General features: G+C 51.9%; 5 protein-coding genes across 5 annotated transcripts; 2 read left to right on the top strand and 3 right to left on the bottom strand.

Annotated features, from left to right (window-relative positions):
* The first annotated feature begins 416 nt into the window (after nucleotides 1–416).
* On the top strand, nucleotides 417–3,440 carry LOC129201702 (uncharacterized). The gene is made up of 4 exons (XM_054813307.1): nucleotides 417–755; nucleotides 1,184–1,377; nucleotides 1,613–2,005; nucleotides 3,009–3,440. Exons 1-4 carry the CDS (start codon nucleotides 449–451, stop codon nucleotides 3,438–3,440), a joined length of 1,326 nt encoding a protein of 441 aa, XP_054669282.1. The 5' UTR covers nucleotides 417–448.
* Nucleotides 1,730–2,173, bottom strand: LOC129215346 (histone H3). Its single transcript, XM_054848195.1, has one exon. The coding sequence runs from the start codon at nucleotides 2,168–2,170 to the stop codon at nucleotides 1,760–1,762; it is 411 nt and encodes a 136-aa protein (XP_054704170.1). The 5' UTR covers nucleotides 2,171–2,173; the 3' UTR covers nucleotides 1,730–1,759.
* Nucleotides 3,441–4,399: 959 nt separating the features above from the next.
* LOC129215332 (histone H4) lies at nucleotides 4,400–4,780 on the bottom strand. The gene has a single exon (XM_054848170.1). It carries the CDS (start codon nucleotides 4,747–4,749, stop codon nucleotides 4,438–4,440), a length of 312 nt encoding a protein of 103 aa, XP_054704145.1. The 5' UTR covers nucleotides 4,750–4,780; the 3' UTR covers nucleotides 4,400–4,437.
* A 5,542-nt stretch (nucleotides 4,781–10,322) lies between these two features.
* On the top strand, nucleotides 10,323–11,523 carry LOC129214522 (histone H2B 1/2/3/4/6). The gene has a single exon (XM_054846319.1). The coding sequence runs from the start codon at nucleotides 10,597–10,599 to the stop codon at nucleotides 10,975–10,977; it is 381 nt and encodes a 126-aa protein (XP_054702294.1). The 5' UTR covers nucleotides 10,323–10,596; the 3' UTR covers nucleotides 10,978–11,523.
* Nucleotides 11,524–12,525: 1,002 nt separating this feature from the next.
* Nucleotides 12,526–13,265, bottom strand: LOC129214514 (histone H1). Its single transcript, XM_054846293.1, has one exon. The coding sequence runs from the start codon at nucleotides 13,241–13,243 to the stop codon at nucleotides 12,587–12,589; it is 657 nt and encodes a 218-aa protein (XP_054702268.1). The 5' UTR covers nucleotides 13,244–13,265; the 3' UTR covers nucleotides 12,526–12,586.
* Nucleotides 13,266–14,356: the final 1,091 nt, after the last annotated feature.

Below are 14,356 nucleotides of genomic sequence, written 5' to 3'. Positions count from 1 at the left end.
CGCGGGCGGGAAGCGGCGCTCCAGGCCCCGCCGTCCCCATTGGCTGGATTTTGCTGCAGACCCCACGGCCGGCGGGGCCCGGCTCCCCCCCCTCCCCCCCAACCGGCACCGGCCGCCGCAAGGACGGGACCGGGCAACCGGGACGCGCGCGGCGGGAAGGAGGGTGTCCCCCTCCCGGGGATTTGCTCCCGCGGCGCCCAGGCCGAGCCGGAGGCGGCGCCGGCTGCCTCCCGGGGCAGGGGCCGCGGCCGGAGCCGTGCCGCCCTTGCCCGCCCGCTGTCGGAGGCGATGTCGCGAACGTCCCTGCCCGCAGGGGGAAGGGCGCGGAGAAGAGCCCGCCCTTGCCCTGCCCCGTCGCAGTCCCCAACCAGGTCGGACCGCCGGCAATATCTGGCGACGCTGGCAGCCGTTCCCGCCACACGCTGCTTGGGTCGAGCGAGGCGAGACCATGTCTGGCAGAGGCAAGGGCGGGAAGGGGCTCGGCAAGGGGGGCGCCAAGCGCCACCGCAAGGTGCTGCGCGACAACATCCAGGGCATCACCAAGCCGGCCATCCGCCGCCTGGCTCGGCGCGGCGGCGTGAAGCGCATCTCGGGGCTCATCTACGAGGAGACGCGCGGCGTGCTGAAGGTCTTCCTGGAGAACGTGATCCGCGACGCCGTCACCTACACCGAGCACGCCAAGAGGAAGACGGTCACGGCCATGGACGTGGTCTACGCCCTCAAGCGCCAGGGACGCACCCTCTACGGCTTCGGCGGCTAAACTCGATTCCTGGGAATAGGTTACGCTTTTACAACACAAAGGCTCTTTTCAGAGCCACCCACCCTTTCAAGAGAAGAGCTGTGATTCTCGCTAACCCTTATGTCGTGTTCCTTTCGTCGCGAGAGAGCTCGGGGCGGGGGGCAGTGGGGGTGTTGGGCTTTCGCTGTCTCCACTCGTAGCCCCCCCCCGCTCTCTGCCGTCCTCCCCCACCTCTAGCAGCCTCGAGCAACCGGCAGAGTTTGAAAGCGGTGACAGGCAATGTCCCGCTTGCACTCTCCGGCAAGAATACTGGGGGGAACGGGTGTAGCGCTGGGGGCTCCCTGGGCTCGAGAGAAAAAACACGTTGGCTCTGAAAGACTAGTACGTCCTTTGTCCTACCCACGCTCCCCCATTTTCCCCCTCACCCGCCACGCCCCTCCCGAGCCTCCTTCGAAGCGGGAACGGGACGTGAGGGACCGGCAGGCAAGAACACCCAGGATGCCGGGGACAAGCGATGGAGTGAGACAGACAGGCTGCCCCGCCACCGGCTGCACCGCAGCAGCCTGCAATGGGAAGCTCACGACACGGCGGCGCTCTCCCCCCTGCCACTGGGGGAGGGCGGGACAAAGCGGGAAGGCGTGGGGAGAAGAAACGGCTAAAAGCACCCGCGCAGCGCCTCAGGGACTGCAGAGGAAAGAGGCTGCGACCCCCGTGCAAAAGCGCCTTCCCTTGCCGCCTCCCTCCCTCTAAAGGATGCCCGTTCTCTCGGCACCGCTCTCACGCGCCCTTCTCCTCCCACCCTGTGTCGGCAGCGCTAAGCGGGGAACCTCAGAACTGCCAGCACGCGCTGCTCGAACCTCCCCATTATCCCAGAATCGGCGCTGCCTTGAGCGCGGTAAAAGGGAGCATGGCACAGGCTGCCCACACCCGCTCCAAAAACACAGCGACACAGCTCTCTCCGGTGGCCACGTGGTGGCTCTTAAAAGAGCCTTTGGGTTTGGCGGTGGCAGGGCAGGAGCCTCAGGCGCGCTCACCGCGGATGCGGCGGGCCAGCTGGATGTCCTTGGGCATGATGGTGACGCGCTTGGCGTGGATGGCGCAGAGGTTGGTGTCCTCGAAGAGCCCCACCAGGTAGGCCTCGCTCGCCTCCTGCAGCGCCATCACGGCCGAGCTCTGGAAGCGCAGGTCGGTCTTGAAGTCCTGCGCGATCTCGCGCACCAGGCGCTGGAAGGGCAGCTTGCGGATCAGCAGCTCCGTCGACTTCTGGTAGCGCCGGATCTCGCGCAGCGCCACCGTGCCGGGCCGGTAGCGGTGCGGCTTCTTCACGCCGCCCGTGGCCGGCGCGCTCTTGCGGGCCGCCTTGGTGGCCAGCTGCTTGCGGGGCGCCTTCCCGCCCGTCGACTTACGCGCCGTCTGCTTCGTACGCGCCATTCTTACACGTCCTGATCCTTAGAGAAACACCAGACTAACAAGTGAAAAGTATCAAACTCGACCCTCACTGGCTCACTTTTATATCCAAGATCTGCTCGTTCATTGGCTGATGGAAAGCGCCGATGTGATTGGGCGATTTCGAAAATCCCGCGTTAACCCCTTCTGTGCTGAACCGCGCTCTTTAATAGTTAAATTACAGTCTTGATTTTTCCATCTTCCATTTCTTAGGAAATGGCTTTTCTTTTTTTTTAACGATTTGTCGTTATTAACTGCGCCCTTCATGAAATTAATTCTTCTCATACAATCCGCAAAAGCAGTCTGCTATCAAAGATGGGTAAAAATCAAACATTTTATAGCTTTTTCAGAAGGATTTGTTTCATGTTTACTTAGTAAAACCTAAATATGTAAAAAGCAAGTAAAATATATTTTGTCGTTCTGAATTATTTGAGAAGTATTTCCTATGGAATTTAATGCTTTATTTGTAATCTAAAACTAAAAACGCAACACTAGCTGGTTTTTTAATCAACTGAAGTCATATAATTAAAACATGGACCCAGTAAGGGAGATTCAGAGTCGCAGACAACTCAGAAAAAAACCAGAAGTAAATACTAGAGAAATAAAACTTTAAAAGCCTTTCAGGCTTCCCTGAAAAAGAAGGAAGCGACTAGTTCCCTTTGGAAAGAGCCAGGGACCCGGCATCTTCAGCTACCGCAGTGCTGACAGGATATTTGGGATACCCAATTAAATTGTTCCATTACTCGACCAATCAGAAGCTGGAAGGCGTGGCCTCCACCCGCTATAAGTAAGAGTCGCAAGAACCATCGTTCCCCTTTCTGAGCGGCACGAATCGACAGATCTCATGGCGCGTACGAAGCAGACGGCGCGTAAGTCGACGGGCGGGAAGGCGCCCCGCAAGCAGCTGGCCACCAAGGCGGCCCGCAAGAGCGCGCCGGCCACGGGCGGCGTGAAGAAGCCGCACCGCTACCGGCCCGGCACGGTGGCGCTGCGCGAGATCCGGCGCTACCAGAAGTCGACGGAGCTGCTGATCCGCAAGCTGCCCTTCCAGCGCCTGGTGCGCGAGATCGCGCAGGACTTCAAGACCGACCTGCGCTTCCAGAGCTCGGCCGTGATGGCGCTGCAGGAGGCGAGCGAGGCCTACCTGGTGGGGCTCTTCGAGGACACCAACCTCTGCGCCATCCACGCCAAGCGCGTCACCATTATGCCCAAGGACATCCAGCTGGCCCGCCGCATCCGCGGTGAGCGCGCCTGAGGCTCCTGCCCTGCCACCGCCAAACCCAAAGGCTCTTTTAAGAGCCACCACGTGGCCACCGGAGAGAGCTGTGTCGCTGTGTTTTTGGAGCGGGTGTGGGCAGCCTGTGCCATGCTCCCTTTTACTGCGCTCAAGGCAGCGCCGATTCTGGGATAATGGGGAGGTTCGAGCAGCGCGTGCTGGCAGTTCTGAGGTTCCCCGCTTAGCGCTGCCGACACAGGGTGGGAGGAGAAGGGCGCGTGAGAGCGGTGCCGAGAGAACGGGCATCCTTTAGCGGGAGGGAGGCGGCAAGGGAAGGCGCTTTTGCACGGGGGTCGCAGCCTTTCCTCTGCAGTCCCTGAGGCGCTGCGCGGGTGCTTTTAGCCGTTTCTTCTCCCCACGCCTTCCCGCTTTGTCCCGCCCTCCCCCAGTGGCAGGGGGGAGAGCGCCGCCGTGTCGCGAGCTTCCCATTGCAGGCTGCTGCGGTGCAGCCGGTGGCGGGGCAGCCTGTCTGTCTCACTCCATCGCTTGTCCCCGGCATCCTGGGTGTTCTTGCCTGCCGGTCCCTCACGTCCCGTTCCCGCTTCGAAGGAGGCCCGGGAGGGGCGTGGCGGGTGAGGGGGAAAATGGGGGAGCGTGGGTAGGACAAAGGACGTACTAGTCTTTCAGAGCCAACGTGTTTTTTCTCTCGAGCCCAGGGAGCCCCCAGCGCTACACCCGTTCCCCCCAGTATTCTTGCCGGAGAGTGCAAGCGGGACATTGCCTGTCACCGCTTTCAAACTCTGCCGGTTGCTCGAGGCTGCTAGAGGTGGGGGAGGACGGCAGAGAGCGGGGGGGGGCTACGAGTAGAGACAGCGAAAGCTCAACACCCCCACTGCCCCCCGCCCCGAGCTCTCTCGCGACGAAAGGAACACGACATAAGGGTTAGCGAGAATCACAGCTCTTCTCTTGAAAGGGTGGGTGGCTCTGAAAAGAGCCTTTGTGTTGTAAAAGCGTAACCTATTCCCAGGAATCGAGTTTAGCCGCCGAAGCCGTAGAGGGTGCGTCCCTGGCGCTTGAGGGCGTAGACCACGTCCATAGCCGTGACCGTCTTCCTCTTGGCGTGCTCGGTGTAGGTGACGGCGTCGCGGATCACGTTCTCCAGGAAGACCTTCAGCACGCCGCGCGTCTCCTCGTAGATGAGCCCCGAGATGCGCTTCACGCCGCCGCGCCGAGCCAGGCGGCGGATGGCCGGCTTGGTGATGCCCTGGATGTTGTCGCGCAGCACCTTGCGGTGGCGCTTGGCGCCCCCCTTGCCGAGCCCCTTCCCGCCCTTGCCTCTGCCAGACATGGTCTCGCCTCGCTCGACCCAAGCAGCGTGTGGCGGGAACGGCTGCCAGCGTCGCCAGATATTGCCGGCGGTCCGACCTGGTTGGGGACTGCGACGGGGCAGGGCAAGGGCGGGCTCTTCTCCGCGCCCTTCCCCCTGCGGGCAGGGACGTTCGCGACATCGCCTCCGACAGCGGGCGGGCAAGGGCGGCACGGCTCCGGCCGCGGCCCCTGCCCCGGGAGGCAGCCGGCGCCGCCTCCGGCTCGGCCTGGGCGCCGCGGGAGCAAATCCCCGGGAGGGGGACACCCTCCTTCCCGCCGCGCGCGTCCCGGTTGCCCGGTCCCGTCCTTGCGGCGGCCGGTGCCGGTTGGGGGGGAGGGGGGGGAGCCGGGCCCCGCCGGCCGTGGGGTCTGCAGCAAAATCCAGCCAATGGGGACGGCGGGGCCTGGAGCGCCGCTTCCCGCCCGCGCGGTGCCGCCCTGCCCCGCCCGCGCTCCGCCGCCGCCATTTCGCTGCGCTCCAACAAAGGGCCGGGCAGGGGCTGGGGGGGGTGACACGGGTGAGCGTGGTGGTCTGTGCTCGAGTAGTTCCACTGTTTTAGAGTGATTGCTGAGTACCGTTATTAATCCACTTTGTTGGTTTCTGTGTTGTTTTTATTTTTTTCCCGTGGGGATGACTCTTTTTTTAATAGAGGGTTAAGTCGGTATTTCACAGGTCTCTTAACTGCACGATCACGCGGCTTTTTTTTTTGTTTATGGTACCTAGGTGTTGATGAAGGTGATTTGGGTATCTAGTTAATGTACCTATGAAAAACATCTAGATTGCTTCAGATGTTTTTAATAATGTGGTATGCGTTTGTTCCTATTCATGGTCTTGCTGTTTCCTGATCCATAATACCTCAAAGTGTTTTGCTGGGGTTTTTTTTCTTCACATAGTTTTACTTTTTGGACATAAACCATAATACTTTTATAAACTTTAGTCTATATCTGCACTCAGAGGGAAGAAAATATTTAAATCAGTTATCTCATCGTAATCATCTTTGGAAGTCTCAAGTTTCCAAATGTCACTTATTTCAGAAAATGGATGGCAACTTACTCTCCCCCTGCTTTATCCTTTCATCTTGTGGCTTAGTCAGTGCAGTTATTTTAGGCTGTAAAAATGTAACCCATATATTTACTGTTTCTCTAAGTAGTTACAAGGTGTTCAGATCAGAGCAACACTGAGCAATTTACAAAGCTAGAAAACTTGCAGCTAGAGATCGCAAGGTATGCAGCCTATAATGTAGTTACGTTTATTATTTCAGTCTCAACACTTAAAAGGTCTACAGTAGCTACCCATAACCTTAAAATCAGACTTCTCAAAAGTGATTGTAAGGTGCACCATACATTTTAGAAATCTTCCAAAATAAGCACAACTGCCACACAGCTGTGCCTTATCATCAATATATTTATAATAATCCCTAATGCTATGTGCCAAATGTTTTCTGTTGATGGTCTAGTTGTTCTAAAAATTTTGCTGGGACATCTCATGGGTTCCTTCGTCTGTATTCCCCACAGAGGAATGCACCAGACTAAAATGAAATTATGTTCAGAAACAAATCTAAAACCCCAACACTTATGCTACTACTCTTAAACATCTTTTTGCCTCTGCCTTTTTGCTTTGGTTAATGCTTGTGGTTGGTTTGGTTTTCAGGAGCTTTTGCCATTTGCATGGTGTATGCTGTAAACCCAAAATAATACATGGGTGTCTGACTTTCCCTCATCAGATAAGTGGTCCGCCAGCGTTTCTGGCTGAAGAGGCTGCAGTAGGAGGAATAATGAGAGCCAATATACTACTCGTAAATTCTGGATTTATTCCTGAAGCCCATTTAGGCAATAAGCACAGACACAAAAGAATTAAGTTTCTGACTTGAGATTTCAGATTCAGAAAGAGTATTTTTCAGAAAAAGCTATGCAGATCTCACCCTGGAGCTGTAGTGGCAAAACGCTAATATCAGCTTTGCCTTTATTAGCTCCTAGAAACTTCCAGCTGGAGCAGTTACCTGAGCAGGAGAAAACTGACAGCCGGTAGCACAATGTCTTCACCTGGAGGAGATACACCAAATGGGGAAAAGGGATTCTCACAGTTCATATGCTGTTTGGTAAGATGCAATAGGCTGGTGACTCCTTCAAGCTCTGTTATTCCTGAGTTGTCCTGGAGCTGTTCTTGAAGCCTTTTCTCTGTTCTGTCAGACGTAAGTTTTCTGACTCTGAAGGATTTTTTCTCTCGGATGCTCCAAAGCCTTGGTCAGTCACTAGAAACTCCATTGTTAATGAAGTGGGATGGGTGACTGGACATTAACAAGTTCTGAGACTTCTTTTAGTGCACGTGGGTTTTTCAGCCTGTTGAGAGAAACATGAATGTCTAGATTACTTTTCCATATATCCTGACTGTCTAAACAGTGCAATAAACTCAGCTTTTCTGACATCATTGACAAGATTTCCACAACCAGTTCTTCCCAAGACCTTGAGTTCCCTTCCTAAACATCTCTTAACCCTTTCCCTACTCCTCTCCCCAGTTATTTTGCCTTTAGCACTGTTCATGAAGGGGCAGCGTGCACAACCAAACTACACCAGGACTGACTGGTCTTCAATTATTACTCAGCTGCTGCTTTTGTTTGTTCGTGTTGGGTTTTGGTTTTGTTTTTAACAGATTTTTTTCAGCTGGAAGGCTAAAATCAAGTGGTGGCTGTTCAGTTCACAGTAGCTGCCTTTCCTCGATTGAGGCTCTAACCTGAATGTCTTTCTACTCCATAGCTGGTCTTTACAAAACTTGTTAGAACTGAGAATCTCCAAGACCTGGATCAAATGTCATTTTTGTTGGAATTGATCAATAGACTTAACAGGATTAATTGGGGGGGAGGGGGGGACGGAGTAGGAGGGTTGTAGAATCTGATTTTTGTGTTTGGAGGGTTTTGTTTTGTTTTTAATGTGTCTGCTTTCTGGATCTAGACTACATTGCCCTGTGTTATTCTACATTTTCTGTTTTAGAGCAGTGTAACAAAAGCAACGGCCTTTGTCTGCTGTTGTGGAGACAAAACTGGAGATCCTACACAACATTGTTCTGGAGTGGCATGTCAGGTTGTGGATTTCCACAGATGTTCATGACAGAACTCCCATTACCAGGCAGAGGTGTTCTCAGTGACCTGCTTTTCCAGGTAATGTTTATGCCAAAAGAAAGTCATCAGGTTCACAGCACATGTGAGGAGTTAAATGTTCAGAGATGGGCCACTCTGCCTTCTCTTCTAGCTTTGGAGCAAGAACTACTTTTCTTCTCTTGAAGAGGCAGATATAGCTCCCTTTGGCCTTACTAGATTTTCTCCAAGCTGATCAAGCTGCTAAAAGCAGCTGCGGGGGAGGCAGAGCAAATGGAGATGGATGAGCATCCACCTCATCCCTCTTCCTGATGAGAAAGAGCAGGGCTGGGGGAGGTGGACATTAAACCAGAGAGCTGCAGCATCATTGAGGCAGAATTAAGCTGCTTTCCTCAACACGGGTGGCTGCTTTTGTCTAGTTTGGGTGTTGAGCACAGCAGAAGCACTTGTAAGCAAGTCTTACTCGCTGGGAAGTGGAAGGGTCCCACACTCTCCTCACCTGATTCCCTTTCTTCAGAAAGCACAATTTTGGCTGTAGGCTGGAAATCTTTGTGCCTTCAGAGTTCTGCCCAGCAAAGTAAAAAGAAAAAAAAAGCAGATGCAAAACCAGCCTGGTAAGCTGACAGATCTTTTTATTGCTTCCACCAGAATTTCTCCTACTATCCTTATAAATCTCCTTGAGCACTTAGTTTTGTTCTGATTTTAGCCGTCTCATCCACTTTAATCTGCATTTACCTAAGCCAGATAGGTTTCTTCTCTAGGCTCATGCCATCCATCTCCTCTGACACCAAGAAAGTCAAGATTTTGAATGGCCCTTAAGGCTTCCAAAAGGAAATGTCATCATTATAGCACTGGATGATGATACCAAGTTATCTAGTCCCAGCTTAATTCAACTACAAATTAATTTGATCCCTTTAAAAGTGGATCATAGCACTCTCATTTACCAATGAATGAATTTGTAATTGTAATTTATAATGTGGCCACAGAGCATTTTAATTAAAAAAAAAATTATAAGCCCTTTTCTAAACATACAGGGTAATATTATCTTAAAGAACACTTCCTCTATCACATATTTTTTTAAAAAAACCAACAAAACCACATCAGGATTCTTAATACCATTAAATCATGTTAGACTGATTAAAAAATTGCATTTTCTTCTTGAACAATTAAGTCAACTTAAGAAGAAAACACACAGAATTTATGATTCACAATCAATTCAAAATTCAATTTTAAATCCACAACTAATTTTTATTTACCAGGAATATCTTGCTTTTGAATTCAAATTCATCCAATATTTATTACATCCCAAAAGAAGTCCACATTCTTTCAACTTACAAATTAAATCAGAACTTCCATCTTGTTTAAAGTCCTGAAAAACAAACCATGTTCTACAGGCCAGATGAATTAATTTCAAACACAAGTAACAAAGCTTAGTATTCCATGTTGAGGGATATTAGTTGTTTAACATAAGTAAGTATGTTTTAATTAGAATAAATTACTTAGGATTATAATAGGGTGTGATTTGTGCTGTTTGCTTAGCTTTACTTAGCAAGAGTGGGTAGATTTGCTGAAGCCTTTAGGCCTGACAGAGGTATTTATCTCAGTAATTTTCCTAGTACACAGCTAGTACAGAGCTGTGTTTAGTCTTTTAGCATGGGAAAGTGTTTTGATATCACACTGATGTCTCGGTAGTGTTTTTCCCAATCTGGGACTCTTCAGTTCTCCATGTTCCACCAGCAAGGGCAGGGGCACAAGGAGTGTGAGCCAGATGATAAGGAGGCTCCAACCTTCGGGAAAAACTGTGGAAACTGCAAGTCAACAAGATAAGAGCCTGCCTGGACACAGGAGAAGAATCCAATTAGATGCAGGAAGACCCCAGACCAAAAATCACCATTGGACTAAAGAGTGCGTGGACAGCGCGTGAAAGGCGAGTGTGTGGGACCCAAGGGTAGAATTGCCCCGGGATTTCTTTGCTCTGGGTCCGCCTCTTTGGAGGCACCCAGCCCGGGCTGATCCTGCTGCTGCACCTTTCAATTAAATTAATTCTTTTATAAAATCCAATGCCCAAGACTGTGCTGCGGGAAACCTAGGGTCGAGCCTGAAGAAGCAGGAAGCGTGCCCAAGAATAAGTGTGCGTGTGTGTGTGACACCATGAATGGTGTGTGATTGCACGGGCAGCAGCTACTCCTTTAACATTCCAGAGCGTCTGCATCTTTTCTGGTTGTATTTTTTTCCCTGTGACATTTAACTTGTGGCTGTTACAAATGTAGGCTATTACATGAACTATGCAGGTATATTTCTTGAAGGAGTAACAAAACTCCTTGCAATTTCTCCCCCTTTTTCTCCCCCTTTTTTCCCCTTCTTTTCCTGGAGAAATTGCTGATAATTTCACTTTGTAGGTACGAATCCGCTGGAGCAGGTAGCTGCAGGAGACGGGTGACCCCGGGGGAGAGGCGAGGCCAGAGAGCAGAGGACGAGCTTCGCTGCCGAAGTCTGCGATTGAAGGAGCTGATTGTGATTGGCCGATAGGATTCGCATTATTAACCAATACTAGGGTGGCATTTAAAAAAGACCAATTACAAAGGTGTTCGTACGAGAATGGACGTCACTGGCTCCGCTATCCAATAGAAACGCTGATCGGTGAGGCCAGAGATTTGCATAAGGTCCCTATAAATACAGGAGTAATCGCATTATCGGGCATTCTGGTGCTCCAGAGCAACCGGGGAGTTTTCGCTATGCCCGAGCCGGCCAAGTCCGCCCCCGCGCCCAAGAAGGGCTCCAAGAAGGCGGTGACCAAGACGCAGAAGAAGGGCGACAAGAAGCGCAAGAAGAGCCGCAAGGAGAGCTACTCGATCTACGTGTACAAGGTGCTGAAGCAGGTGCACCCCGACACGGGCATCTCGTCCAAAGCCATGGGCATCATGAACTCCTTCGTCAACGACATCTTCGAGCGCATCGCCGGCGAGGCCTCGCGCCTGGCGCACTACAACAAGCGCTCCACCATCACCTCGCGGGAGATCCAGACGGCCGTGCGGCTCCTGCTGCCCGGCGAGCTGGCCAAGCACGCCGTCTCCGAGGGCACCAAGGCTGTCACCAAGTACACCAGCTCCAAGTAGAGCGCCTCGGGCCGTCAGTTTTAACCCAAAGGCTCTTTTAAGAGCCACCAATTTTTTCAAGTAGAAGGGCTGAATTACTGGTTTGTTTTTTTTTTTTTTTCTTGGGAGGTATGTAAATAGCCTGTTTATTTGCATGTCACTAGAAAGTTGAGTACTTGCCTTTTTAGGTAGCTGAACTGTTACTTAATTTTGAAGTGGTGAGGGCTCTGTTAGCAGCTTATACTCAGCGTATAGTTATACTTGGTTGTTTAAAACTTCCAAACGAGTACACGTTATTGCCTCTGGTCTCGAATGTGGTTAAGCAGCAGCAGCAACTTTTTCCTAGTGTTTTGCCAGCTCTTGTTTTCAGAACTCAGAAGTACTGCGGAGGGATGGTGGCTCACCTTTTATTAAGAGTTTTAATTCCTCTTTATAAGTCCGGTAGAAAATCCTAGATTCTATTATGAACTCGCTTTCTGTGTGCTATACTGGTTAAATTAAAAAAAAAATCATATTTCTGCCTCTTTCAGTGACTAATAAATATTTTGAAAGCTGTTTCTAAAGCAACTTTTCCAGGCGTAAGTGTAGCTTGGTTTCTTTTTTTTTTCCCGTACGTTCCAGTCTACTTCCCCCCCCCCCCCGCAACATGATTGCTTTTTCCAGTTGAAGTAGCTGTCCCTATTCGATTAGGCAATAGGGAAAGATTTTTTTTCCTTATTGAAGAGTTTTCCAGTTGAAAAAAACAATGCCCAAACTTGTGCAAAAATCGGTTTTCTCTTAATTTAAAAAAAAAAAGTTGTTATTTTTATGGGCGCGAACCTGGGGGCAGTGAGTGATGTGCAAGGTGGCTGGGACTATCAGAGCTTTGGGCTATGGTTCCTCCTGCCCCACCGCGCCGGTGTGAAAGCGAAGTTCCGTCCGCAGCAGCTGCGCTGCCGGACAGACTTTCGCTGCGGGGGCAAAAGCAGAGCCGGAGCACGGCACGCACGTTTCCCCATCCGTGATCCATTTCCGCCCGCCGCAGGGCCCCTGAGAAGGGGGAGGAGGGCCTATGCGGTGCCGTACGGAACCGAGCGAGCGATGCTCGCTCCCCGCGCTGGGGGCGGCAGAGGGAACGGCCGCCGAGAGGGGCGGGGGGAGAGGTCACCGCCCTACGGGGCGGGGCCTGGCGGGAAGGAGGGGCGCGGCTGGGTGGGGGGAAGGGGCCAATCCCGGCCCAGCGCGGGACTTTTAAACTCCCCCCGGTACCGCAGCGAAGGGGCGCTCGCTGGGCCGCGGGGCCGCCGCCGCCGCCTCTTGCCGCCCGCGGCTGCGCCGGTCAGTTAAGAGGGGGCGGAGCAAGCGCCGCTGTTATCGCAGAGCTTCCGAACGGCACGTAGGGGAACACTTTCTCTTTAAAGAAGCCGGGGTCTTCTCACGCAAGCTGTACCGAATACGCGTTTCAAAAATGTGAAGCTTATTTCGGTACAAATTCCTACCAAAACTTTTTTTTAAAAAAAAAAAAAAAGATTTGGTTTTGCTGCTGCGATTATCATAGTGTTCCAGCTCTTTTTGAGATTAAGTGGGTGGCTCTTAAAAGAGCCTTTGGGTTTATTTAAATGAGCAGACTCTATAATTTTTCTCAGACGTTTTACTTCTTTTTGGGCGCCGCCTTCTTCGCCTTCGCTGCTTTGGGCTTGGCCGCCTTGGGCTTGGCTGCTTTCGGCTTCACAGCCTTTGCCTTGGCCGGGCTCTTCGCTGCCTTCTTGGGGCGTCCTGCCTTGGCGGCTTTCTTGGGGCTCTTGGCCGCTTTCTTGGCCGCCGCGGCCGCCGGCTTCTTCGCTTTCTTGGGGCTCTTCTTCACCGCCGCCGCTTTCTTGGGCTTCTTGGCGGCGCTGGCGGGCTTCTTGGCCGCCGGCTTCTTGGGCTTGGCTGCCGGCTTCTTCTTAGTCGCTTTCTCCTTTGTCTCACCGGGTTTCTTGTTCAGCTTGAACGACCCGGAGGCGCCGGTGCCCTTGGTCTGCACCAGGGTGCCCTTGCTGACGAGGCTCTTGAGCCCCAGCTTGATGCGGCTGTTGTTCTTCTCCACATCGTAGCCGCCGGCGGCCAGCGCCTTCTTGAGCGCGGCGAGGGAGAGCCCCTTGCGCTCCTTGGAGGCGGACACGGCCTTGGTGATCAGCTCGGTGACGCTGGGGCCCGCGGGCTTGCGGGCTTTGGAGCCGCCCGCCGCTTTCTTCGGCTTTTTAGCGGCGGCTTTCGCCCCAGGAGCAGAGACAGCGGGAGCGGCAACAGGCGCGGTCTCCGACATAGTGGCAGCCGTCGTCCACGAATCAGGGGAAACCACTGGGCCTGGAGCAAGTCAGCGGCCTCGTATTTATAGAGAGGAGCCGCGCGGTGATTGGTGCGTTGCAGCGCCCGCCCCGCTGCACGGCAGAAAGGTCCCTTCTCCCCGCTCATTTTGTGTTTCTTAGGAGTCAAAAAAGCCTGTTTTTATCAGAATTTCTGCCACCGACCCCCCCCGAGTTCGCAGCGGCGTGGAAAAGAAAGACTGTTGTTCCCCTCGGCAAAGTTTCCCTTCGAAGAGGCGAAGGGTGAGTTAAAAAAGAGGCGATAAACCCCGAGTCCTGGACCTGGACAGACCTCGGGAGACAGAAACTTTTGTTTTTCCTTCTAAATAAAATCCGCGTCGTGGGCAACTAAATCTCCACAGTAATTAATTCTTAATCTTTAAAGGGTCTTCTCTTAATCTGAACTGAAAAAACGGGATTTGAATCGATATTTTAATCGCAAATTGATTTCAAAGAGGAGGAAGTAACACAGGCTCATCTTGAGCACTGAATATGGATTAGAAATTAGCTGCTTTGTCCAAAATCCTTTACCCCTTTGAAAATAATTAAAATAAATTAAATTAGCGCATTATGCAACAAGGCGAGAAGCAGATTAAAGTCCCGTGAAGGGCTGTTTATGGCCCAGAAGGAGATGACTTTTTACAGCATAGCAGCTTGTACTGTGTTGCTCGGTGTGCACAATACAGACATGGTTCCCTAGTGCTCTGCTACACAAATATTTATTTTCTCAATAAATTAGGTGACATGTGAACTTAACACGGCTAGTTTTTGTTAATAAATATAATCAGTGGCCTATGATTTTATAATTCAGCAGCGTTTTTATCGTGATACAGTTTGATTGGTGAAAATCTGAGTCATCATTATCTAAGGAGACACTGCTGCAGCTGATTGTCCATACTTCTACACAATAAAACTTGCTCAAGTTATCAATTAGGGCTCCCCTTTCACAGCAGATTGCGAAATATTACACTTTTTTGCTATCCAATGAATGATTCCTGCATTGGAAGTCATATTAAATATAACATAGCTCACTGATGTATCTGTTATGCTAAAATGACTGCCTGCTAGCATGT

Source organism: Grus americana, chromosome 1, assembly GCF_028858705.1.
Source record: "Grus americana isolate bGruAme1 chromosome 1, bGruAme1.mat, whole genome shotgun sequence".
Classification (NCBI taxonomy): Eukaryota; Metazoa; Chordata; class Aves; order Gruiformes; family Gruidae; genus Grus; species Grus americana.
This window is presented reverse-complemented; position numbering and strand designations above follow the sequence as displayed.

Excerpts from the sequence above, each read along its gene's own strand:
- LOC129214522 (XM_054846319.1), top strand. The coding sequence starts at position 10,597 with ATGCCCGAGCCGGCCAAGTCCGCCCCCGCGCCCAAGAAGGGCTCCAAG.
- LOC129201702 (XM_054813307.1), top strand. The coding sequence starts at position 449 with ATGTCTGGCAGAGGCAAGGGCGGGAAGGGGCTCGGCAAGGGGGGCGCC. Across the intron at positions 1,378-1,612 it reads GCGGGACAAAGCGGGAAGGC|AATCGGCGCTGCCTTGAGCG; the intron begins GTGGGGAGAAGA and ends CCATTATCCCAG. Across the intron at positions 2,006-3,008 it reads AGCAGCTCCGTCGACTTCTG|CGGCACGAATCGACAGATCT; the intron begins GTAGCGCCGGAT and ends CCCCTTTCTGAG.
- LOC129215332 (XM_054848170.1), bottom strand. The coding sequence starts at position 4,749 with ATGTCTGGCAGAGGCAAGGGCGGGAAGGGGCTCGGCAAGGGGGGCGCC.
- LOC129214514 (XM_054846293.1), bottom strand. The coding sequence starts at position 13,243 with ATGTCGGAGACCGCGCCTGTTGCCGCTCCCGCTGTCTCTGCTCCTGGG.
- LOC129215346 (XM_054848195.1), bottom strand. The coding sequence starts at position 2,170 with ATGGCGCGTACGAAGCAGACGGCGCGTAAGTCGACGGGCGGGAAGGCG.